Below are 27,597 nucleotides of genomic sequence, written 5' to 3'. Positions count from 1 at the left end.
TTCTGAAGTGATCAGACTACTGATTAACGTGATCTTTTTTTGTCAAATGAGTGGAATAAGCATGAAGAGATTTTATAGAAGGGGTTTCTATATACTTTTTCTAAATACGAATATAGGAAAAGAATAGCAGAGACATATTTGTTTTCTAATAGCATTAAATAAACTTAAGCATCTAAAACGAAAGCTATGCTCCCATCTTATGTAGTTCTTTAAAATGTTTGTCAGATGAACAGACACAAAGTTCAATATTAAGTATATGCCCATTAACATCACCATATAATTTTTTGGGGAAGGAGGATCTGAACGGTAATTTAATATTAGTTTTACAATTTCTTTTATTGGAAACTATTTCTAGTGAGACATATATATCTTCTGTAATTTCAGAAAGTGCCTGTAGCATTGAGAGATTTTGTGACTTGAAGGTAATAAATCCAGGATTTCCAGACCCTTCAAAAGATGGCTCTCTATAATGCCACGATTCTTCTCATGATAAAATATTTTACTAGATATAAAACTGCTCTAGAGATTAAAATGCATTATATAATCCTATATAATTTTACATGTAATACATATCAAAAGTATCATAACAAGGGATGTTGTTGTTTAATATTTATTGTAAAGCAAAGAGTATTATAATGAAGAAGATTGCAATGAGAGAGAAGTCAAATATTAAATTTTCTACCATGCAATGGTCCTCTCCTCCAAAATGTGTTCAAACTCTATAGTCAATGATTTCAGAAAGAAAATTTATGATGTAGACCTATAATTTCTTACTCTTTCTATTTACTACTCCTTTAATTCAATATCTAAAGCTTTTAAGAATTTTAAATTGGAGATTCTATAATCTTGGAAGCAGCAAAATTTGTTTTATTTGTAAAATTCAATAAATCATTTACATATAATAACACCTCAATTTTCTAAAGGTCAAGCTTCTGGCAACCTAAGCCATAAAGTATTCCCAAGATGACTGAACAGCTACCAAAAGAAAAAAAAAAATCTCATGTACTTTGTTCCACTGGAGAGGCCTTAATGGTAGTTATTTTAGCCACACAAATTAATCATAATTTAATTTAATCACACAATTCTACCAAGATTAGGAATTTGGTCTCTGTAATGATACATAATACCAATTTTCAAAGGCAGATGGGGTGACGAAATCAGGCAATTAGAAAGCCATGAAGGGAGTGGTGAAGGAGACTATAATTTATGGGTTATATATGTTTGTATATATCAATTTGTTACTTGATGTTTGTTTAGCAAGAAAAGGAAATCTTGTTTCCCTACTGATTTTTCTCTTATATAACCAAATTCCAAAATAAAGTTAGTTTTAATATCATCAGTTTTATGATAAGATTCCTATATTTTTGTTTGAAGATTTAGGATTTGCTATAATTCTGTTAGGTAAATTCATCAATATAATAGAATCGCAATGAATTCTTAAAATTGTTCTTATGCTAAAAATCTATGTGTGAAAAGATACTAGTGGATTAGAAAAGTATTTTTTTTTCAAATTGATTTGAAATATTATGAAATTTTTTATTAGACAACTAAAGCTTTAAGAAAAGGCATTATGTTAATCTAGCAAGTAAATAGCACAAACAAGAAAAAACAATTTTGGCTTACCTAACCTAAGTTGGTTATAGCTTAGTATGAATTCTCTTTAGACCACAGATTCGGCCCAGATTCTAACCTATTTAGTTATCTCAAAATTGTATACTGTTGGTCCAAATCTGAGATGTATTACTGGATTAGCTCAGATTTATCACTATTATTAGAAAAATACAAAAAAAAAGTCGTTTTAATGCCTTTCTTAAAGATACGACTCGAAATACATAAATATGTAAATTTTATGCACACACATACATGCCTGATTCATTTGAGAACATATGACACCAGATAACATTTATATATGCTCTTAGTTTTTTAAAGTGTTTTAGAGATGTTACCTCATTTGACCCTCACAATAATCCTGAGAAATGGGTGCTATTGCCACACCCATTTTAGAGATGAGAAAAAATAATGCATGAAGAGGTTCAGTGATTTGCCCAAGATCACTCAGCTGTTCACTCTGTGAAGCAGAATATGAACTCAGTTTTGATTCCAAGTCATGCATTCTAGTTGCTTGTGCATATACACCCTTCTCACTCATATTTCTGATAAAGCAAAAAATTCCTTATATATTTTACTGAAATTTCATTTTGGGAGAATTTCTCAAAATCTACTTTATAAGATATCTCAAGATAAAGGTGGCCAATATATCCATTTGAAGAACAATCATAACTTTATCAACTCAGAATACAACTGGATCTAATGGCAAAAGAGAAATTTGCCCCTGCTTACCTGAACTGGATGAATGAGACCCTGGTTGAGGGTTAATGCGATCACATTTAGGGCAAAGTGACGCACACTTGATTGGGTGTGAAAGAAAGCCTCAAGAACTTGTTTGAGGTAAAGCTGCATGATGGAACTACTCATCCCTGAGGACACATCACCCATTTCTTTTAGATCTTCCTGTTTTGCTACTTTCTTCCCTATGAAAGGAAGGAAAGATTAAATAATGTTGTACAGAAAATAACCTTTTGTTGGATACATTCTCTGACTCTGTCTTATGTCTCTGTTCAGAGTCACAGAATCTTAAAGTGGTAAGCTCACAAGTTAGTCCTCAAATTAAAGGCAGTAAAACTTAAGGTAAAACATAGATAAGTCACTTTCAGAAGTGAAAATCTTCAAAAGACAGTTTTATAAACAGGATGCTAATGAAAACAATTAGCTAAGACTAATCAAGAAAGTTAGCTATCTCCCCAAATCTATTAGAAGACAGAGAAAGAAAATATAATAGATATAAAGAAAAGAATGATCAGCTCAATTATATTTTAGCAGGTCCCCAGCAATGGCAAGGCATGGACATATGAATAGATCTTATTAAAAATGAGAGCCCAAAAGGAGAATTTGTGAGTGTGTACAGGGTTAATGAGCACTCTTTTCTTTTTCCAAATCTTGATCCCCTCCTTTCTTCCTATTAAGTGCTTAAACTTATTTGAACTTTAAACATTTCCAAGCATTTAACTATATTTAAAAATACTTAAAAGGAAATGAATAAAAAAGAAATACAGTAATATCCCTGCCTTCCTATGCACAAAGGAAAAAAAAAAGTGCCTATACCAAGAAGAGCTACCTTTATCCTTCTCAGTTAAGAAAAGTCTATGAATTATTCTTAAAATCAGTTTTCCTTCCTCTGCCTTCTTTCAGATTGCTACTTAGCACCAAAGCAAATCAATCTGGATGGTGCTACCATTACCAAGATACAATAGTTTATTATGCATTTTTTACAAGATAACAGTACTCCAGACTATTTAAGCAAAGAATAGCATGGGCTATAGAAGAATATGGCCTTCTAAGACTCACTGAAAGTAAAAAATGAATTACCTTTTTTCCCTCATTATTTTTCCCATAAAGGTACATAGTTTGAAGAAATGATTTCAAAACAGCTTTTACTTACAGTCTTTATCTGCCTGTTGCATACGTGTATCTTCTTCTTGCAGGTAGGTTTGGAGATTTTTTAACACTTGGATTTTTAAATTTACTGAGCTGTTCTTATCAGCTAGAATGCTGTTATATAGATTCTTTACCTCTTGCTCAAACATTAAACTTGGATGCTGAATAAATGCAAATCCTAGGGAAATGGAGAAAATTTTTTGATGCAGTCACTTAAAATTATATGTAAACTTTCAAAATATAATGAAAATTTTAGTAAAAGATATAATTTCCTTAGTTCAGAAAAAAAAAATACTTAAAATGACTTTAAGAGTATGCAGGTAGCCTTACCTAGAGAAGTTTTAGAGCAGGCACGTCTTTCCCCATGTTTTAAAAACAAGAAATTGCATTTCAAAGGAGAATTTCACACAAGAGGAAAGCTTGAGGAGGGAGCAGGGCCTAGTGGCTAGGGGAGTGGATTGGGAGTCAGGAGTCTTGGGTTCTATTCCTGGCTCCACCACTGACTTGTTGTGTGACCAAGGGTGAGTCACTTAATCTCTCTGTGCCTCAATTCTCCATCTGTAAAATGGGGACAATAATATTTACCACCCACCTACCTCACAGGGATGTCTTCAGGATTTAAGAGGTCATGTCTTTAAACATTTTCAGATCTCTACTAAAAGGTATTATATATGCGTTTTTATTTTTATTTTTGAAGTTGAGCTATATCTGCCTGATATAATAAAATGGCTCATTTAGGTTTTCAACCAAAATGCTAAAATTAATTGAAACCCAAAATGATAATTTTCCTTTGATTTCTCTTTAAGTCATTTCTTATTGGAGTTACAATGCTGAATCTACAAATTGATTTTACTAACGCAGTAACAGTTATATCAAATTATATTCTTTGTGTTTACAAACATCCTCTATCAAAGTCTTATTCTGATGCATCATTGATGATTCAAATTGTGAAAGTTTATTGCAAGATAGTACCAGTCACAGAGGTCCTACACCAAGCTAAAAAAGCTTCAAGTATGAGCTCAGTGAAAAACTCAATGTATGTTGTCTGAGGAGCAGCCCAGCTAAGTTCAGATTGGCTCATGATAAGGTGCACTATAGGAAGGTGCTCTTTTTTGGCCAAGGTAATGGTAAACCCAAAGATTCTTTAGTATAGAGCAGGATTGCAATCTGAGTTAAACAGAATAGCGACAGATCTACAAAATCACAGATTCCTGAACTACTGACATAACTGTCTTATTACTAATAACATTTATTTTTACATAAGGATAGCACATGAAACTCCATAATATTATTACTACATTATAGTAATAAAACCAAAGCATGGAGAAATCAAATAACTTGCTCAAGGTCACACAGCATATCTAAGAACTAGGCAAGAATATCTTCTAATTGCTAGTCTTAGATTTATCTCTTAGATGATAGTATAATTTCTTTAAGTTAAACATCTTTTTTTGAATATTTTAACTTTCTGTTTTATTATTGGCCTCTCTCTATTATACATCCTTCCTGTTATCTCATATATTTTATTTAAATGGCTTAAAGCTAATATTGCATAACACTGCATCCATAGATAAAGCCACTTATTAAAAAATCAACAAAACCTTTTCCTACTATTGAAGTCTCTGAATGGAAATACAGAAACACATATTTAACAATATAGGATAGGTTAAGGCTTTGCTCAAAAAATTAAATAAATAAATAAAGATGACAGCATGATACCCAAACATTACAACAAATATAACTATAAACTTTGATGCATTTTTCTCTTATAAGCAAGCCCCTTAAAAAAAAAAAAAAGCCATAAAGTTTTCTTTCAAGTTAAAAGACTTGTTTGTATCAAAATCAAGATGCGAGTTAGCATTATTAATAAATCTGCACTGCTTTTCAGACAACTTTTGAGTGTCTTTTAGATGTCAACTCAGGCCATTTTATAGCTACACTATTCCTTTTTTCCTCATACTTTAACTTATTTCTAAGCATTTTCAGGTACCTAGACACTAAAAGACCAAAGTTAGAATAAAACATTTTCTAATCATACAGTGGTCCTAAAGTAGGACTGTGGGAAGTGTCTTAAATTTGTAAAATAATTTGTATTATAGTAGCTATAAATAAATAGGCAGATACATTATATGAATAATTTTATTTGCTACTATGTTTTTATCGTCTATGTAAATTATCCTTTATTCAAGAAGCAGGAACATGCAATGAATTTGTAAGAGTAGGTCAAGGAAATAAAACCAGGACTCTTGTTACTTAAAGATCTAATTTCTTTGTTGAATGCTTAATAAACCAATGAATCCTCACAACACCCATATGAGGTAGATGGGGGATAGATATTGTTAACTTCATTTTACTGATGAGGAAACTGATGTACAAAGAAGTTAAGAGACTTGCTCAAGGTCACCCAGGAAATCACTGGGAGAGTTATGAATAGAACCTAGGAGATCATACACCCATCCAGGATTCCACACACCAGACCATGCTGCTATTAGCAACACATTCAAGAGAACAATAAAAGCATTTGAGAACTCATTGATTAATTTTTATGTACAATAAAATTAAAAAATGAGTAAAGAACATGCAGTTATAATACTAAAATTAGCCAATCTTAATCCCCAAAGCTGGAATAAAAATAAATTAAAAAATACTCTCTTACCTAGACCAATAATGGCTTTGGTTTGTACTTCTTCATCTGAATGTTTTGTAAAATACATCAGGAGTTCAAGTACTTTATCCTTTATGTTAACCTAGCCAAATAAAGAGGGGGAAAAAAAAAAAAGGAACTGATGCAATGTCTTTTGGTATACAGATTTTATTTTTCAACATTAAAAATATCTGAAACCCTTGAAGTATTCTATTCTAATTTTTCTTTGATGCAAGAATCTCTTCTATAATACCTTTTAAAAATGATAATGCTGATTAAATATCTCTGGTAACCAGAAGCTCACTACAAAAAAGATGCCTGTTTCATTTTCAGACAGTTCTCACTTTTAAAATGTTCTTCCTTAGACCATGTGTAAAAGCCTGTCTCTCCCCTAACTTCTTATCATTGAAATTAAACTGACTTACAATTGTAATAAGTAAAATTAAGTAAAACATAAACCAGCTACATTCACAATTCCAAAGTTTAGTAGGCCAAAGACAATTTGATGCATATTGATTTACTTTTCAGTATTATCATTTATTGCTTTTACAGCTAAAAATTTTAAATACTTTATTTAAATTTTTTTTATTTAAATTTTACAGATAAAAATTAAATAAATTAGTGAATGTTACCTTACTGCTGCCTTTAAAATCTTCTTGATCAAAATCAAAATGGCGACACAGTGCTCCAACAGTAAAAAGGGATCTAAGCAGTGCTGGTTTATTTGTTGTAAGTACGGTGCTGTTTGAGTCTTCTTGATGCTGAATTTTTAATTTTGAAAGTGCACCTAATGAAGAAATCCTTCACTTATTATACTCACCATTATGTCCCTAAATTTTTGTATTAATTATTATATAAGATTTTTCTAAAAAGGACAGTGAATAAATAATAATCTCATTAAGAACTATTCACACAAATATGAAAGTCAATTACTTTTGCATTTGACTGCCTACTCAATTTTTCATGATGATTCTATTTCATGGAGTAAGATATTTCTAACCTTAAAAAAAATTGGTGTATATCCAGTATAAGTCTTGAAAATGGATAAATGGACTAGAATAACTCTAAGAACGTCTACAGAACAGACAGTAAATTTATCAAAATCCATGAAGAATAGACGAAAACTATAAATAAATTCCAAGAAATTAGAACAAAGATGCAATTCAATTTAATTCAGCAAACATCTGTGAAGTGCCTACTGTATTTCTGGAGGAAACTAAAGACAAACAGCAAATCAATTCTAGTTTTCAATTAATTTAATGGTTTTTGAGAAAGGAAAATATTCTGAGGTTATCATCATGGAAGATTACAATATTCTCCTATCACCTATCTCTGGATATAGACATGGTATTGAGCATGGGTTAAAAACCACAGAGCTGATATGTCAATTTTATGTTGTTATATTTAACTTACCATAGTATCTATTGAAACATGCCCACACAAATTTATAATTTTGTGTGACTTTATTTACAACAGCCCCAAGACAGCTCACACAATGTTGCACTACCTAAAAAGATGTAAAACGATGTTACTGGTTAGATAAATTAATTTAAGTTCAAAATGAAAAGCTATAATGCTCAAAGTTTCTTTGAAAATTCATGTGGCCAATTTAAAAAATCATAATATGTAACAATTATCACCGTAGTTAATTAGATATCATTAAGTATAAACATAATAGAATACTTACTGTCATGCCATATTTGATGATAAGTTTCATTAGATCTTCCTCAATGGTAGCAAGAAAAGTTTCACTTGGATGTTCCATCAATGGCACTACTAATTCTAAGATTTTTGCAACATTGCAAATGACCATGAAATCATTTTGTGTCTGTAAGGTCAAAAGTAAGAAGGATCAAAACTTTGGGATTACTCAAACTCTAGGATGAATGAAAAATCATCTATTTTTATTGTTGTTTGCTTGGGGGTGAGAGTAAAGAAGGTTAAAGAAGTCAGCTCTCATATGAAAAATTAAGCCTTGCCTTCTCCTTCAAAGAATACAGGGAAGTAGTGTGGGAAAACCGCTTGTTCAGAAGTCAAAAGACTTGGATTCTAATCCCTCATTTCTCACTAATTTGTAACATGACCTTTGAAAAGGCTCTTCATTTTTCTGGGCCTCATCTTTAAAACGAGCAGACTGAATTACATGATCTTTAAGGTCCTTTAAAATATAAAGATATATCATGCTATTATTTAAACTAAATGATTCAAATCTAAAGTTTAAAATCTAAATCAAATATAATATTTAATAGGACAAAATAATTTATCATTATAAATATAAGAGTTCCTTCAGTTAACTAGTAAAAATTTTAAGTCTAATTTTTAAAATTAAAAAATGGCAGAAGCATAAGAAAATGTCATGTAAAAGTGATTTCTCAAATGGTGAGTTATAAATTCCTTTAGAGATTTTAGACAGATAATGAATGAGAAGGAAGATGATCCCGAAAACTAGAATTCTATTTTCCAAAAGGGTATTTTTGAAAAAACTCTGCCTCTCTCTCTCACTTGGTTTATCCAAGGAACCTCCTTCTTAAAAACCAAGAAGCATTCATTATGTTTATTATTCCAGATAATATTATGATTCATTTACTGAATTACCATTTATTGCCTAATATATACAAAATGCTGTGCTAAACACTGGGCAAGCTGCAACTAATATAATTTATGTATCTATCTCTATTGTCATGGCCAGTGTCCTCCCAGAGTTTACAATCTAACAAGAATAATATTACATGTACCCAAAAAAGTATACATTTTTACAATAATTAAAATGCAGAATAGACTATGGAACAAGAAATGGAGAAAGTAGCAGCAGAGCTCAGTCTTGCTGCATAAGTAGGTTTCAGTAGCCATAAATAAGGGATTAAAAGAGGCACATTGCAGGCATAAGTCCCCCCCCCCCCAAAAAAAAAAATGCAGAGAGTTAAGCAAGTGCCAACTTCTAGAAAGAAAAGAAACTTCAAGTAGCTTAATGTGATCACAGTATAAATAATATAGCTGGTAGGAAAAAGAAGGCTACAAAGAAATGTGAGTTAAATCCGGATCATAAAGGGGGGCCTTAAATGTCTGACTAAGGAATCTATATGTGATATTATAATAATAGAATACCATATTTCTGAAATGTAAGAAGAAAGTGAAGAAGGCCACTAACCTATCTGGTGAATTCATGGAAGGATATGGATAAGAAGAGACAGACATAGGATGGGAATGCATGAATGGGTAATGATCTATATTATTGGAGAGAATAACCACAAATGAGGTTATAGAATCAGTATTTTTGAGCAATGGAGAAAACCTCTGAAAGACTTTGAGCAAACAAGTGACACAATGACGATGGACTAATTTTTAAGTAGTGAAAGGATGAACTAGAGCGGGGAGAGACAGACTGTCTGTAGGGTGGCCAATTAGGAGATTGTGACAGTATAATACACATGGACAGAAGGTAGTATAATAGAAATAAAATGAAAGGATGGATTTTAAAAAAATACTAGGTAGAAAGAATCAGTAATACTCTTTATATATTCTCTATGTAGAAAGTGTGAGAGAACAAAGCATGAAAGACTACATTAGGATATGAAGATGACTGGGAAAATAATAGTATCATTGACAAGTTAGAAGAAGAAGCAGTTTGTAAGGAAAGATCTTAAGCTCTACTTTGAATACATTAAATTTGAATTGGGATATCAATTTGAGTATACCATTAATTAGATAGTTGTAGATTCAGGCCTCAGGTTCAAAGAGGGAAAGGAACATGTCAGATTGGATATGTAGATTCCTATTAAACTAAAAGTTCAAGTTGTGGGAATGGATGAGACAGCCAAGAGGGTGAATCAAGAAAGAGATCACAGGAAGATGTGTCAAGAAAAAGACAAGAAGCAACTGTTAAACAAGTAAGGAAAATCAGCAGTGTGTGTTGTTGTAGTAGTCATAGGATACAGGGTGAAGAAGAAGAAGAAGAGTATCAATTAAGGCCTACAGACCAGTCAAGAAGACTTAAGTAAATGTTCTTGGATTTAGAGATAATTCATCTGGTAACTTTTGAGAGTGATTTTGGTAGAGACAGAACAGATGCTTAACTACAAAGGGCTGGGAAGTGAATGGTGCTAAGGAATTGGAGATATTAAGTAGCGATAACTTCAAAAAGATGAGGCAATACAACTCATTTCTTTCTTCCCAAGAACTAAACAAAGTCAGCAACATGGAAAGTATTATTTTTTTTCCTTAAAGAGTGGGAGAAAAAAGGCCTAGAAATAAATGAACCCTTTGAAGGAGAATCATGAAAATACCTTTTTAAAAAGCACTCAACCGTATCTTTCATATATACCATTTCATTTGATTTTCACAACATTCAAGGGCAGCTAAAACAAGTATTTTGTTCTTACTATGGAAAGAAAAAATTTGATGCTTAGAGATAGTGTTTACTCTGACCATTGCTGACATCCTGCCTCTCTTCCAGTGCTCTCTTCACTACTTTTCTTTCTTTTCAATCCAATTAATGGACTACTATGTTAGCTACAATACACTTAATGGAAACTAGTCATTTATGAATGTACTTAATGACTCTATAGAGACAGAATTAGGGAATCACATTTTTTCCTTGTCCTTGTGTACCTTCTTGCCTCTTTTTTCCCTGGTGTACCCTGAGTTTTTTCATCTTAAAAAAAAAAGAAATCCCTCAAGACAACTGTTAACTGTGGTTAATAAGTTTCTATCACCAGGGATTGACAGTTAAGTATACAGCAAACAGGACAAATCATTTCCTTATTCATAGGAAAACACAAAGTAACAGTAATGAATGACATATACAGGAAAAAAAAGTCCCATGACTTTAAAATTTAGCTCTTATTATATAGGCTACTTAGATCTATCCTGCACATCTCTTCATCTTAAATAAGTTTATGTCTAAGTTTTTGTTGTTATGGAAATGTATAAACAAAATTACACATGCTATAATATTTGATTTTATTAAAAATATACTTTGCAACACAGATTAATGAAAAAGTAAAATTTTAGTGTTACCTAAGGACATACCATGTCACGATGTGTTACTAAAGGACACACCATGTATTTTCTTCATACTCAATGTTTGTGACCTATAGGTGAAACTCTGGTTGATATTTCCCTTTATTATATGAATTATAAATGTCAAATCTTTTATCTTTTACTTAAGAAAGGCACTTTTCTGATACTTACGCTACATTTAGTGGTAAGGTATGGTTGCATGGTCATGGCATGTTTGACCATTAGCTGGGGTCTGATTTTGCTGAATAAGAACAAAGTGGTTATGCAAGCTACCAATCGACCAGAATTCACTCCCTTATTGTCAGAATCTGGAAAAAAAAAATTAAAATGAAAAACAGTGGAAACTGTACAGAATACAATCTAAACTGTTTTACTAATTCTGGGGGTGGGGTTGGGAAGGGAGAGGAAATAACATAAATTTGTGTAACTGAACATAATAGAAAAGATTTTTACTTTCAGAGGTGGGGGATGCTTAGTGGTGTGAGAGGCTGAGGTAGGTGATTTCAGTGATAGAAGCAGCAGATGAGGAAAAGTAAGCTAGGAAAGGGATTTAGCTGTGGTTGGAGAGAATCTATTTCAATGCAAGTAGCAATTATTAGGCACCTAACGTATGTAACACATTGTGCATTGTGGGAGATGTATATTTTAGATAAGATAGGGTTCCTCTGCCCTAAAAGGACATGAAAAGTTGAGGTGGTAACACAAAATGGGGAATAAGATAAAGATGGTTAAAAGAGTTGTGACAGGCTGAAGAGTATTAGGGTTAAAAGAGGAAGTTTCCATTTGGGGGGAAAATTGCATTACATGGGTCAAAGTGAATTTTTGGAATAGGAATCAATAATCCTTTTACTCCTAAAAATAAAAGTAATACAATTGGACTGTCAAAGGTAGGGATAAACAGAGTAGGTAAAAGAAAGAAAAAGGGAATAGAAGAAATGCGGTAAAGATAAAAGAAAAAAGAGGTGAATATAGTGGGTAAAGTATCGTTTCAAATTCAATTCAGATGAATCACTCAATGGGATCTGTATCAAAGGATGCATATATTTCTTCTGGAAAATGATTTATTGCTGACTGTTCAGGAATTATAAAGCCTTATAGTTTTAGATTATCTACATTAATATTGTCATATTAATCCTGATCTTAACTGTTTATATATGAAAAACTAAAATCATGTATTTATGTTAAACTTCAAAATGGAAATTTGGCAAAACAAAAAACTAAACTAGATGATCTTTGTTCTGACAAAAGATACAGCTTTAATTTAAGGGGTTTGATAAAGTAAATTTAGAAACAACTTTCAAGGCCCAAAATCAAATAAACTGATTTAAAACCTTCATAGTATTAACAAAAAGCCTATATTTTAAACTTGTAAATAAAATCAGTTTTTATTCAATAAATTACTTTTAAAAATGTGATTTATAAGAACTGCAACTCACCTGCCTATTAAAAAATTCTAAAATGGAACTTTAAAACTTTTGAAAGAATCATATTAAGTAAATAAAAAATTGTCTTTGAGCTTTTAATTTCTTTTGTTCTAGATACTAAAAGATACGTGACTTAAGTAAGATCTGTGATCTTAATAGTGAAGTGATGTAATGTTGGGCCTGGAGTCAGGAAGACTCATCTTCCTGATTTCAAATCCAGCCTTGGACATTAGCTGTGCAACCTGGGCAAATCACTTATTCTTGTTGACTTCCGTTCCTCATATGTAAAATGAGCTAGAGAAGGAAACAGCAAAGCACTCCAGTATATTTGCCAAGAAAACCCCAAATGGGGTCATGAAGAATCAGACATGACTGAAACAACTGAATCATGATCTTACTGAACAACTTTAAGAAGTTTATTTAGCAAGTATAATTTGGATTTCTATCAAGAAGACATAGACAAAAAACTCATAGACAAAAAAAACATTTTAATGACAAGAAGAAATATGAATCTTGTTATTTAGAAGTATAAGGGCATTTAAAAATTACTTGTTAATTATGCAGCAAAGAAAATGAGTACAAAAAATTGTTAAGTACTCTATTTTATATATGTGCGTATATACATATATATATATGTATTATAGAATATATAAAACATGTGACTTACCAGCTAGAGATTCCTCATATTTAAGGATATGCTCAACTAAGTTATCAACAAGCTGAGTACAAGCTTTTTTCACAGGTTTATAAGAAGCATCTTCTTCTGACTTCAAAAGCTTTATCAGACAAGGGAAAAAAATCCAGTAAAGTTGTTGAATACACAATTGAATATGGTGCTTTGTGCCCTTAACTAAGAATTCTGCAGTGTAATCAAATGTATACAATAACTTCATAATGCAGGCATAAATATCATATTCTAAAAAGAAATTCCGACAATCTTTTAAGAAGAAAAGGGAAACAGGGTGACACAAATAGGATAAAAGACCTTTGACTTCGTAAGTAAACAAATGAAATAATATGTTTACAGCAGTAATACAAGGCCAAATCACCTCTTAAAAGAATTTAGTAGATAGATATTTTTGTTTTTTTTTTTTAAAAAGAAACAACAACAACAAAAAAAAAGGTATGATATGAAAGTTTAACTTTGATTAGAAAAGCCTTGTTTTACTAAGTAGGCAAATTAATACAGAGAATTTTTCAAAATGCAGAGGAAACATTATTCCAATAAAACTCTTACATCATCACCATTTACGCTTTTCAGCTCCCAGTTAATTCTTAGTATTTACATGTATAGCTAGATCAACAGTTGCTGGAGGTAGCTATATTTTTATCACATGTCTATAATTCTGTACTTGATATCTATTTTTTTTTTAATAAAATGGATTTCCCATTTCTTTTATCACATTATAAATCCCTCCATGGCAAGAATCACATATAACTCTTACTTCATGTCTACTGTTGCTATTATTTGAACAGAATGGATGCCAAGTCATTGATGCTGACTTTATCGATTAAACAAGGGAGAAGTATTGAAAGAGAAATTAGCAGATTAGTAACTGATTCAGTAAATATTTTAAAAAGCCATATATGACACTACAGGAGATGCTGTAGAGATCTGATTGTTTCAACTGATGGTGCCAGCATAGCAAATAAAAGAGAACAATTAAATCAACAAGGCTATTGGTGGCAACAGGTGGGGCTAAGCTTAATCATGAAACCTTAGGTGAGTGAGTCACTGCAATAATACAGAAGAGGAAACAAAAGGCCAACACATGGTATGACGGTTGAGGATTTTAAAGTATTATCATTTTGACTTTTTTGGGGGGTGGGGGGGAGGATGGGGGGACTAGACCCATACCTTCATTGTTATAGAGAATATCCTTTAGAGGCTTTTCTCTATGCTCTATGAAAACAGACACTGTCTTTCTCTAAGCCAGCCAGAACTGGCAGAATTGGAAAATATAACCTTGTAGATCAGCATGTTGCTTAGAAATGTTATTTATAAGATATATTAGGACCTATTGATAGTTGGGGCTTTGAAAGAATGTGATCCTGTTAGTATTATCCAAATCAAAGACTAGTCCTTAGAAAAGAGGCTTGATGAAGAAAAGGATAGTGTGGGTGACTGGTACTTGTTCTATACTTGTGTTGTAAGAAGAATGTTCGTTGAGAAGTGTGAGGTGACTGGCCAAGGGACACATAGGCAGCATGTCTTAGAAGAGGGGCTTGTCCATAGGCATTGTTCTGACATCATAGCTGGCTTTCTATTCACCAAACCAGGACAGCTCTCTTATGATTACCAAATTCAATTCCTGATCATTTAAAAGAGTTTTTTTTATACTTCGTTTTCTGCTAGACTTTTCAACTTATTTATAAACTGTGTTGTAAGTCTAAAATAAAAGGTTTTAGGAAACCATTTTATTTTATTTTTTTTTCAAAGAAAAGCTTGTTTCATCCATTTTAGTCTGAATTTCTACTAGCTAACTTTGTTTTAAAAGATCTTATTTAAACTTAAAAAATGTAAAGATAGGAGTTTGCAAAAATGGATAATAGGATTTATCAAATGTGAAAAAAGAAAAATATGTACTCAATATTTTATATTTTTATGTTTCAAGAGTAGAAGTATTTCTTTTGAAATATTTACAATCAAAAGTCAAAGGTATACTCACATTTTGAAGAAGTTGTTCAAACCAGTCATATCCAGTATCTCTACAAGCTGCAACCTTAAGAAAAAAAATGTAACAATGTCATAAAATGTGCACTTCTACAGAAGAATATAATTAAAAACAGATTTGAACTTAACTTCTATTTATATATGTATGGAAGTATAACATTATTTTTAAAAAAATCAAATCAATGCATTTATTTTTTTCCTCCCTTTTATTTGGCTAAATAATTTGATGTAGAGGGCCTGAATACTAAAAAAGTATACTTGAAACAAAGATACTTACAGCAGCGTGTTTACTCAGTGTGATTGATGAAATAATGCTTCTCTAGAATTCATATATACTTAGTACTTAGTATGGTGATGTAATGATTCTACATTTGGCACATGCTCAGTGTGCTAGTGATGTAATTGTACTAAGGTATTTAAGGCCGGAGAGGACTGGAGACATGTGAGAATGAGAGAGTGAGTGTGTGTAAGTTTAAGCAGATGGTACCATCATTAGAGGTGCCAGTTGTCACAGTCACTGGCCAAAGATTAAGGTAGACATTATATGTCTGGCATAGGAGGATCAATAGCAGCTAAAATTAGTGCTACCCCTTTGAGATGGATATTTCAAGATGAAACAGGAGTTTTTACTCCTTTTGTAGTAGAAAAAATCCCCATCAATCTATGGGGAAGAGACATCTTACAACAATTAGGGTACTTTGACTTTTTAGGCAGGGCTGCTGTTGAAGGCTTGTTCCCATTCAATGAAAAACTGATACACTAGAGTTTGAGTAAAACAGTGACTCTTAACAAGAGAAAAAATTCAGGCCTTATTAGGTATAGTACAGTATAGTATAGTACTACAGAGTACAGGAATAAAGGACCTTTTCCTTAAGTCGATCTGTAGCATCTATTTAAAATCATCAGCAAGCATCATATGCAATGGGGACAAACTAGAACCATTCCTACTCAGATCAGGAATGAAACAAGGTTGTCCACTATTATCATTATCCAATATTGTATTAGAAATGCTAGCTTTGGCAATAACAGAAGAAAAAGAGAATAAAGGAATCAGAGCAGGTAATGAGGAAATGAAATTAATACTCTTTGCAAGATAATATGATGGTATACTTAGAGAATCCTAGAGAATCAACTAAAAAATTACTTGAAACAATTCACAACTTTAGCAAAGTTGCAAGATACAAAAAAAATTCACATAAATCATCAGCATTATTATCAACAAAGTCCAACAGTACGAGATACAAATCTCCCTTAATTTTTGATTCAGACTTACTTTTCTAGGGAGTTTGGTTCTACTTCTTGGATGGAAAAACTTCCAAATGTTCTGATCTACTGTTGTTGTGTGCTTTCTAGAGCCCTCAAAATGAGGTGCCCAGATAATACTATTTGGACAAGCTCTCTCGAGGATCTCAGGACCAGCCTTGGTCTTAGTGGAGGAGTGAAGGAGGCAGAAGAGCCACCAGGATGGCTAAGGATGGAGTGTCTCATTTCTAATCCTCTCTGCCCTTAAATAACTCAGTATGATTACATCATTACAGCACACTAAGTATGTGTTAACTAGAGAACCATTATCTCATCAATCATACTGAGTATGTGTTAACTATAAGCACCCTGCTGTAAGTATCAAAGTAGAAGACATGTGGTTATGCCCTCTTTGACAGTTCAGGAAGGGAGGTGGACACCAAAGGGAAATGGGGAGCCAAACCAGATATTGTCAACAGGTTTACTCTGGGCTGAAGGATCTCATACCTTACCCAGAGTTCCCCCACTATTTGCAGCCTTCTACAATTTGATCATGGTCTGAAAGAGGCAGGATGTAGCAGTGTACATGATATATATTTTCAAGTATCTAAATAACTGAAGAAGGGTTTGACTTGTTCTGTTTGAGCTAGAGGGTAGAACTGGGAACAATGACTAGAAATTTACAGAGACAAATATAGGATATACATTAGGAAAACCTTTTACTAATCAGAATTATACAAAAAACAAACAAACCAAAATAAAAAACAACACCCTGCCTTGAGAGGGTGTGCTATCTCCCTCCTAGTGTGTCTTCAAAAAAAAAAAAAAATTGCAGCATTACCACTTTTCAGTTGTGCTGAATTATGATTTCTTGTTTCTGTACAGGATAAATTAGAGATATCAGAAATCATTTCCCAAACTCTGCTTTCTCTTTTATCAAGTTTTAGGGGGCTGAAGGAAGTAGATGAATGGTGCAAATGTCAACACTACCAGAACTTCGGTTTTCTTCAGGAAAGTCCTCGATGGTGAGGGGTTGTAAGGGTCAACAACCAAGCTCTTGATTCTCTCCTAATACTGCCTATAGTCATAACAGGAGGACTCAAAGAGGCAGCATATGTAGGAGTGGTATCACCAGACTAAGTTTACTGCCCTGCAATCTAGGAGTTGTAAAATATGATCCCAAGTAATACTTCACAAATATAAATCAAGTCCTTGTTCTAACTCCAATTCTTACCACATCGGTGATATTTAAAATCTTCCTGGTCATTGCTTCTTTGTCATGATGAGGAGTTGGAGTAAACCAGAGTTTCTGGAATGTTTCATTTACTAGTTTCTAGAAAACAGAAAAGTTCCCAAACTAAATAAACAACTCACACATTTCAAAAATCCTAATATTAAATTCTAATTCAAGCAAAAACAAATTACTTAGAATCCAAAAAAACAAAACAACAACCAAAAAAACCCAAAACAATGAGAATTTCTACCTGAATTTTCACAATGAACAAAGAATGAATTTAAAGTGTGTTGGCTATTTTTCACTTACATTTTTCTAATGAGCAAAGTTTTAAAGTATAAAAATAAACATGGAAGAATTATTTTCATTGTCCTAAAAGTTAGAATTACTTTGCATTGTAAGCAAAGAAAATTTTCTAATTTAAATACAGATTATAAAAAAAAAAAAGCCATATTTTATGATTTGTGAAAAGAACATTTTATGTTTGGATAATTAAAAGTATTTAAGTTACAAAGATGCACCTGAAATGTTTTCCTATTGTTAACTGATACAGTCCTAACTATTGGGAGAAATGAAACTACTACAATTAATTATCAACTTCAAGGCATTAACACCCCCACCCCCCCACCCCCCGGCTCCTATCACCTCAATACAATTTTTCAATTGAGTAAAAAGATTTACAGAGAATGAAGAGATAGGCAGGCACTCCTTTTCAAACTCTTTAAGAATATATGAAATAATCAAATAAATCTCTCTTTAAGAAATTTAAATTCTTATCTAGAAAAATCCTTATTTCACTGATAAGACAATGTGACTTGTCCAAGGTTAACTAGCAAGCCAGTTGTTGCAGATTGAGTATTCCTGTCAATATTTTCAATAATCACTTCAAATAACTTTCTAAAGAGGTTAAAATGAATGTCTTTTAGACAAGTCAATTCAAAGATAAAGCATAAACTGACAAGAAAGGTCTTTTTCATTTTTAAAGGTATGTTTTGTAATTAAAAATAATTATGCATAATGTTCATCTAGTTTCCTCAATATTGGCTGAAACACCTACAAATTAGCCTTACAATTCAAATTATTCTCTTAAGTGTTCTTAACCTCAAAAGCTTTATGCAACATGAAGAAAAATAATTAATTTTAATTTTACACAAATGAAAAAGCTACAAATTGGAAAAAGTTAACATATAAACAACTATGAACTCAGTACTTTGAAAAATATAATTTATGCTTAGTGGGGAAAAATGTAAATGAACAGAGATCCTTCTTTATGATGACTAATCTTTTAGAGCTGTAAAAATATGCATTTGTAGGTATTTATTAATTTTAACATTTTTATAAACAAAATTCTTTTTTTAGAGATAAAAAAAGATCAACAACATTGAAAACCAAATAGGGAACACTGTAAATCTAAATGTTACCACTCTATGGCTCAAAATAGCAATTTGAGAATAATGTTAGTAATCTGAGTTCTCCAAGATAGTGAAGGTAAATAATTAATTTCCTCATCTGAATATCTGTGCTTTTTTTTTTTTTTTGGTTCATCACGAAACAAAAATGAGATAAAATGTAGAGGTTTTTTGTTTTGGATATGTCATATAAAGCACTCTGAAAATTTTAAATTGTTATCATAAATGCTAGTACCAACTATTACTAGGAAAATTTGGTGAAAAGTGGGGGGGGGGGGGAAGGAGAGAGGAGGGGAGAGAGAGAGACAGAAACAGAGACAGAGAGACATGCACACTGTACCTGCAGCCAGAGTTCAAATGAAACTTTAGATATTAATTAGCAGTGGGACTATGAAGATACTTAACCCCTATTTGCCTGACTTTCTAATCTATAAGATGAGGATAATGATAGCCCTTACTTCTCCCAAGGTTGCTGGGAAGAGCAAATGAGATGCTATCTATCTATTTATCTATCTATGCATGTATGTTAGTTATTATAAAAATTAACAGCTAAAATAAAATGATTTGCTTTTGAAGTTTTCAAATAAATTATGTATATTCAGATGTGAACTTATTAAAAAAAGTTTTGACTTTTCATCCTACCTTAATGCCCTCTTCATCATTTACTCTGCGGATCATTTTCACACACATCTCTGTGATTTTGGGAAATGTTGGTTGCTCAATACATATATCCCTCAGAATCTTTATTACTCTTTTCCTGACACTGATACCAGTATCCTGGAAAAGAAAATTATACCATTTTTGAGTCAGAAAAATTATGACAAAATATATTAGATTATGAAATATGGCAATAAACACCCACATAGAGTCAAACTGCTACTAAAAAACTGTTGAGTTTTCTTTAATTCTTAAACATGGGAGATATTTTCATCATCACAAAGTTTGAATATTTCAATATTTCTGTATTGTGAATAGTTAAAGTATTTACAGATTAGAATTTTTTGAAATAAAGAGTAACATCCAAGATGAAGTTAAGTTGTACAGTACATAAGAGTTCCAGGCCTGGAATCTGAAAGACTCAATTTCTCGAGTTCAAATCTAGCTACAGATACTTAATAGCTGAGTGACTCTGAGCAAGTCACTTAATCCTGATGGCCTTAGTTTACTTTTCTGTAAAATGAGCTGGGGAAGAAAATGGCAACCATTCTAGTATCTTTGCCAAGAAAATCCCAAATGTGGTTATTAACAATTGGACACAACTGACAAACAACAATATCCAAAAGCTAAAAGTAGTATTACCTGAAAATTATAACTGGATAACACTATTTTACAAGCAAGCTTCAGATAACCATTTTAAAAAATGAGGGAATTGCTTTTAATCCCCATGTGATTTCTGTTTATTTACTAATAATTTCAATGTATTTATAAACTATTACATATGGTTAATTCATATTTGTGTTTACTATGATTTTGGATATAGGACTTTATATTTTTATATCTCAAAAACGTAAAATATATTTCATGGATGAAAAATCAGGTGATCCAGTAAATACTCTTTGATCTCACAGCCAGAAACTACTGGTTATTATTTCAAAAGTGGAAGTATTACTGACACTGAAACTACTTTAATCTATCATACTATTCTCAATGACAATAGAAATGGTGTACATAATTATATATCACTATACATATGATGAAAGATTTACATTTTACTGGTGTAAACATTTCTCTTTTAAACAAATAGCACTACAAAAATAGTGAATCAGATTTTCCCTTCCACTCCTAGAAAGGAATAATTAGAAAAACGCTTTCCTTGGTTATTCTCAGGTATTTTGCTTGAACTGGAACTTCTATGTCGAATTAAAATAGTATATTATAGACAAGACACAACCTTCCTATTTCATTTTTAAAGGTGCTGAAAGAAATTACTGCAGTATAGCACAACTTTGTTGTTCACAACACGGGACTATAATATACCCTGAGCTTAGGGGTACAGACTATCAAAACATATCAAGGATATCATGCGGATAACTTCAGTTTCCTAAAAGAGAACTAGAAAAGGAAAGTCAAAAATTATTTATTTAACACCTGACTTTGCAGTCAGGATTTCAATTTATATGTTACGTGACTCTAAAAACAGTGTTATTTTTCACTGTGCTACAGTGGCTTTCATTTATTAACTACTATTTTCTCTAATTTGTTTATTTTCCTTAAAACAACACCTATCAAGGAAATACAAAAATTCTTCATATGGTTGTTCTATTTCACAGAGAAAAAGAAACTGCAACTTTCAGAACAGTATTTCTCAAAATTAGAATTCTACATTATGTTCTTGGTTAATATGGGTTACTGGGTTTGCTGTAAGGTGACCAGCAAACATTAACTACAGTTTTTTAGGAAAAGAAGTAGTTAGCTGTATACATATATCAGTATTCCAAAATACCAGGTATTGAAGGAATTTTTAAATTTTACATAAATAAGCATGAGAGTGATAATGCTCCTATGAAGAATTTACTATATAACCCCAAATTCTATCCATTTTTGTAAATGGAGATTTTTGCCCACCCTATATTTTCTCATTGGAAGAAACTTCTGAGTTCCAATACTGTTTTTATTAATTATGAATGAAATTTTGAAAAAGGAGTAACTCATATGGTATCAAAATTAAGAAATAAATTTTTTTTCTATGTATGAGTAGAAATCCTAATTGCCACACAATCTTGAGTAAGACAAATCACCTTAAAACAAACCTGTCCTTCCTCAGGTAATTGCTTAAGAAGAGGTAACTATAGTCCAATTAAAAAATATATATATATTGTAATGCATACTTCCAAAATTTCATTTTGTCAGTTAATATTTATGCAGATTGTAATCCTTCTTAGTAGATGGTTTTTTGCCAACGAATTCCTCACCCTAAGGCCAAGATGGTGATGGGCCTCTGGAAATAAGCATAATGGCTCATCCAACTTTATGTTTTTTTTAAGTATAATATGAGTTTTACAATACCAAAAATAGTCTGACAACAGGCCAATAGTCAAACCTTTTCCACAAGCTTAGTATACTTTATTAAATCCTTCACAAAAATTGGTTTATTTTATTTATTGATTGAATCTGATTCTTGAATTTATTAAAAACACATATTAGATATTTGGGCAAAATCTCTTATATTAAAGATGTTTTAAAGATAACAATTTTTTCATTTCAAATACATGAATCAGGGAGTCTTGAACAAAAAAGTTTTTGTCTTAATAAGTAGGATACTATAATGAAAATTAGTCTTATCATGAAACAAACCTACCAATATTCTTTCAATCAGCATGTCATAATACTGTTCAGCAAGCTGAGGTCGACAGAGGACAAACCGACCTAATAATTCTACTGCTGCCTCACGGACACTAGTGGAATTATCCATTAATCTTCCATGGACACCTCGCTGCATATCCAACTAAAGAAAAATGCAAATTATGTTGTTCATAGGTGATATTAATAAGTACAGAGAAAAAAACAATTTTTCTTTCTTGCTTTTTTGTTTTGTTTGTTTTACCCTTGCTAAAATGCTGGGATCTACAGCAACAACCTCAGATAAACACTTCATGGCTTTTGTTCGAACAGCTATTGCATTTTCACCAAGTACTCGTAGTATCTGGTAAGAAAGAATAAAAATTCTAATGAATTCTATAAAGTGGCAAAACATACAGAATGCAAAATGGTAACAGTAAAAAAAAAATTTAACAAAAACTAAAATAAAAACTTTGAAAATCTTTTCCTTTCATTATAATAAACTTCGTAAAGTAGGATAATGTAATCCTGAGGGCTTAATTAAACTAGGCAAAAGGCAGCGCATGTAAAAAACTACAGAATTCTATAATTTTGGACATTTCTATTGGCTTAGTAACCTTCAACTTAATACAACTTTTACAATGATGTTTCAATTGCAAGAAGGATATGCAATTCTACTAACACCTCTGTTCAACCAATTTTATTAAGGTTATCAGCACAACTGAAATTGTAATAGTGAGTACAGTCTTTTATATCAGAGTGTCCCAAATTAGAATTTCTAAAACTATTCCTCTAAACTGATCTCCAAGAATGATAGAATCATGCACATTTCTAGGTATGATCTCTTTCTTCATCTTTTTCTTTTAGGTTTAAATATAGCACAAGTTTTAAATGATTTTCCAAAATAAACACATTGCTAAGTAAAAGCAAAGATTTTAAATATCTCATGTCTTCCCAATGCCATAATCTATCTTACAATGCCTCATTATGCATCAGTAAAATTAATATACAGATAGTGTGGCATGGCAAAAAAATAAAGGACAAACACTTGTGTGATTTATCAATGGCTTGTTAAATAATTACATTCAAGAATGCATATCAATGTATGCATACTGCAGGTCTGGAGTTAGTAAATGAACTTCATTTCATTGCACAAAAACTTTCTGTAATTACCTGTGTCAAATAAATATCGAAGCTCTGGGCAAACGGCCTCATAGAGGCCAAGTATCTTACAATCAAGCAAGCATCTTCATAATCCACAGTATCAGAATTCATTCTGTAAAAAGTCATCAAAAATTTTTTTCACAAATAATTTTTAGAAAGGAAAATAAAATTAAAAGTGTGATTATTCATGTGTGTGTGTGTCTGTGTGTATGTAGACAAACACACACACACACACACACACATATTTCTATTGCAGAACTTACTTTAATGTACTGAACTGAGAAGGTGTGGTTTTAATAATGCTTCGAAGAAATTTTTTCCGACTTTCAGCTCGATGCATAATTTGACCAGTTGTTTCGACTTCTTTTGCATGATGTGTCCCCTCTGATGAATCCTCATCTTTCTGTGATTTCATTGCTTTTTCTGTCTCCAAAGTTGTGTCCCGAAACCATTGAGCTATGTAAAACTTACGAGAAAACTAGGAAGAAAATATATACATTTGAGACTGATAGAGGTAGTAATGTCTTTATTTTAAAATATTGACTTTTTTATGTATTCTGTTATTGTTAACTTTTAAAAAAGCAAAATCTAATTATGTAAAAGTAACATAAAATTCAGTGTGGGGAATGTGAAGGTTTGGAGAAAACTAGACTAGCTGAAAAGTCTTTGATGAGGGCTTGATTATTAAGGAAAAAAAGAGACCTTTTTTCATGTATATAGCTTCATGAAATAGATTCAAAGAAATCTGAAGCAAAAAGGATTCTTAAAAATCATTTAGGGTTATTTTTTAAATTTTACACATGAGGAAACCCAGGTCCAGAAATATCAAGTTGCTCAAGTTCATATAGTTACAAAGCAGCAAAGATTTTGCATTAGAAAACTAAAAAATTCAAGTCCAGGCTTCTTTTACCCTGCCTCACATAATTATTTCATGTAAAATATAGAATACAATAATTGAATATTCAAACATGCAGAATCAAGATAATTACATGCATGATTATTAACTTTAGGATGCTCTAATAAATAAAAGCATTTGGAATTAAACAATGAAAGTTTAAAAAATAGGCTTTTCTCCTCTTTCCCTAAAAATATAGCATTACGCTATAAAATAGTTTTAAGTACTCATACTATATTCTATCTTGCTGCAAAATAGCTATTATCTTTCTAAAAATAATTTTTAGCATATTTTAAGATGGAGTAATCTTTTGTTTTTTCCAGAAATAAAGATTTCCAACAATTTTGTTCAAAACACAAATTTTCAATTCTACAGGATCCTATTGACAAAATATATTTTGACATAATCAAAAAACATAATGGAATCCTACCACTAATGAAGGATCAGTCTCAGTGTTTTCATCCAAGTAATCTAGCAATGCCTTTTGCAATTGTTGAATTTCATCTTCTCCTCCTGTAACCTGCAATATAGTGAAAAAGTATTTATAAGATTTTAATTCATGACAAGAAAATATTTAGTTCAATAAAGAATTAATCTGTTAAATCATGATTATAAGGTACCATTTAAATACAATAATAAAAACAAAAATAAAACAAATTTGAAATGAGAAAAACTAATTAAAATATTCTTAATTTAAGGCTTTATTCTTTATTTGGAGTACTTTTCTTCCAAAGAATTTATTCTTTAGACAGGACTTAGAATAAGAATTTTTTAAAAAAAACATCTCTTGGGAAAAACAGTAAACTCATTTCAGTTTTCAACCAAAAATAAAGAACAAAATAACTCTTCTCTTTCCCCTTGTGTTATTCTTTCCAATCTGGCAGTCTAGCTCAATGAATGATGTTCCAAATATTATAATATGTGTACTTGTGTTCTGAATTCTATGTTACAATATAGTGTCTATTTTTTGGAACTATGTAAAATGTAAAATTCTTAAGGATAAAAATATATCTTTAGAACTGTATATAGACATTATATCCCATGGTGGGACAGCAATTTAAATACAAATAAGCAGTTAATGATTTAGGTGGTAAGAGGTTCCTTCTAACATGAGAAATCTTTAGAATCCTATTCTTGGAGGTTAAGTGAGCTTACCACATGAGCTGCGCCAAAAGTATGGTTAAGTATCTAGATCAGTTCTAGGATCAAGTATAAAGTAAAGTTTGCATACTGAACTTTCACTCAAACATAAATCATTAATAGGTTTTAATTTTCTCAATGTAACCTTGAAAAACTATTAGATATTCAAATTACTTCTTAAAATTAGTCCTTTACAAGAAAGCCTTTTTAAGAATAACAAACTTCTACTTATTAAAGTACGTATTTTTTGCTATAATTTTATTTATATAGTGTGATACCTGTTTTAAAATTCGGGCAATAGATCCTTGATCCATTTTGCTTGTCACAGCATCTTTTCTCAATCGTGCAGCTACTGTTCCAAGATAATCAAGAGATGCCACTCTTAAAGCCATCTCTGTTGACTTATTGCTGAACTGATGAACCTAAACATCAAAATTAAGTAGGATTTCATTTTATTTATAAACAAACATTTTGGCCAAAATAGCACAGTATCAACTTATTTTACAAACTTCATATTTCTTTGTAACAACATGTTACAGATACAAATGTTAAAACTGTTAGAATCTAAAAATGTTGGCTAGCAGGGTCTTTTTGCTGAATGATAAATTGTGAAGAGGGGGAGTAATGTTAAATGAAGATGGAAAAACAGGCAGATATGAAATTCTCTTTAAGAGCAAAATAGACAAGTGTATGTTTTATCTTAGAGACAACAGGAACAAGCAGGAGTTTACTGGGTAAAGGAGTGCCATGGCCAGTTCTAAGGTTAAGCAAATTCACTATGGCCATAGTGTATAGGATAGACAATAGCAGAGAGACACTTAAAGCAGAAAGGTCAAACAGGAGGATATTTCAATAATTTAGGTGAGAGGGGTACACTTTCGTGAGTATATGCAAGAACTTGTAGTTTAAGACTATTTGTTTTTCATTTAATAGACATCTTTAAAAAATAAACTGTATATAGACATTATATCCCATGGTGGGACAGCAATTAAAATACAAATAAGCAGTTAATGATTTAGGTGATAAGAAGTTCCTTCTAACATGAGAAATCTTTAGAATCCTATTATAATATAACTGCTAATATAATTTCTAAAAGGAATTGTTAAAACGTTAGAACTGAAAAAGACTTTAAGGATATGGAAAGTATTTCAAAGGAAAAATTTGGGAACTTGCTCATAAGTCACATAGTTTAGTGGCAGCAGTGGGAAGAAAGATAACAGCTCTGGAGTTAACCATATCTTATTATAGTTTGCTGCATATATATAGATAGAGATAGAGATAGAGATATCTCTCTCTCTCTCTCTCTCTCTCTCTCTATATATATATATATATAGTTCTAATGATTAAAAACCAAAGATTAAGCTATTACCATACTCTTCAGTTCACAGTGCTTTAAGATTTTCAAAGAACCTTTATATTAATTGTTTAATTCTATCTTCACAGTCAATTTAGGCACTACAGGTACTATTAGCCCCACTTTACATATTTGTACCAGTGCAAAGAAATTATAAATGCTATATCCATAGTCAGAAAGCTAACGGGGCATAGAAGTGGAAGTCAGAAGTGCTACATATATTCTATTAAACCATGTTGCCTCTATACCAAGTAGCTTCAAGTAAGATTAACAGCTAAGATTCTAAGCCTTTTTTTTCATATTTCAAAAATCTAAATGTGGTCTTAAAAATGACTGCTGATACTTCCCCTTATTGAATTTATTAAATAAACAGCCTCTCCCCCTCCCCCCACCTCCTCAGGCTGGCCCAGAGAGGGACATCTTGTCTGTAATGTCAATTTAGAGATGAGGAACTACTTCAGGCAACACTCTCTGTTGCAGATCAATGTGGAACATTTGCATCAATATATCTATCAATGGAACCAAAATTTCAAAAGACATCAGAATTTTACCTGTGCTAACTTTTAAATTTAATAGTATCTGAAAATGTTAGAAAAAAGAGAAAAAAGGAAAGGAAAATTAAGA

The 27,597-nt window shown here is 31.5% G+C and overlaps 1 protein-coding gene across 2 annotated transcripts in view; it reads right to left on the bottom strand.

The window, feature by feature from the left end:
- The window catches only part of NIPBL (NIPBL cohesin loading factor), a 240,986-nt gene that overhangs the window by 8,007 nt on the left and 205,382 nt on the right, over nucleotides 1–27,597 (bottom strand). For both annotated transcript variants that reach the window (XM_051989989.1, XM_051989982.1), the window contains exons 24-40: nucleotides 25,898–26,041; nucleotides 24,910–24,999; nucleotides 23,848–24,062; nucleotides 23,594–23,696; nucleotides 22,686–22,784; nucleotides 22,440–22,586; nucleotides 19,784–19,918; nucleotides 17,733–17,831; nucleotides 15,252–15,305; nucleotides 13,250–13,358; nucleotides 11,330–11,466; nucleotides 7,827–7,967; nucleotides 7,553–7,646; nucleotides 6,772–6,926; nucleotides 6,152–6,242; nucleotides 3,500–3,673; nucleotides 2,341–2,531 (exon numbers count right to left, since the gene is read on the bottom strand). In XM_051989989.1, the coding sequence (XP_051845949.1) occupies nucleotides 2,341–2,531; nucleotides 3,500–3,673; nucleotides 6,152–6,242; nucleotides 6,772–6,926; nucleotides 7,553–7,646; nucleotides 7,827–7,967; nucleotides 11,330–11,466; nucleotides 13,250–13,358; nucleotides 15,252–15,305; nucleotides 17,733–17,831; nucleotides 19,784–19,918; nucleotides 22,440–22,586; nucleotides 22,686–22,784; nucleotides 23,594–23,696; nucleotides 23,848–24,062; nucleotides 24,910–24,999; nucleotides 25,898–26,041 (2,178 nt within the window). The remainder of the gene's footprint in view (nucleotides 1–2,340; nucleotides 2,532–3,499; nucleotides 3,674–6,151; nucleotides 6,243–6,771; nucleotides 6,927–7,552; nucleotides 7,647–7,826; nucleotides 7,968–11,329; nucleotides 11,467–13,249; nucleotides 13,359–15,251; nucleotides 15,306–17,732; nucleotides 17,832–19,783; nucleotides 19,919–22,439; nucleotides 22,587–22,685; nucleotides 22,785–23,593; nucleotides 23,697–23,847; nucleotides 24,063–24,909; nucleotides 25,000–25,897; nucleotides 26,042–27,597) is intronic.

The sequence above is a fragment of the Antechinus flavipes genome, chromosome 1 (assembly GCF_016432865.1).
Source record: "Antechinus flavipes isolate AdamAnt ecotype Samford, QLD, Australia chromosome 1, AdamAnt_v2, whole genome shotgun sequence".
NCBI classification, from domain to species: domain Eukaryota; kingdom Metazoa; phylum Chordata; class Mammalia; order Dasyuromorphia; family Dasyuridae; genus Antechinus; species Antechinus flavipes.
Note: the sequence above shows the minus strand (reverse complement) of the source record. Positions and strands in the feature narration are given on the sequence as shown.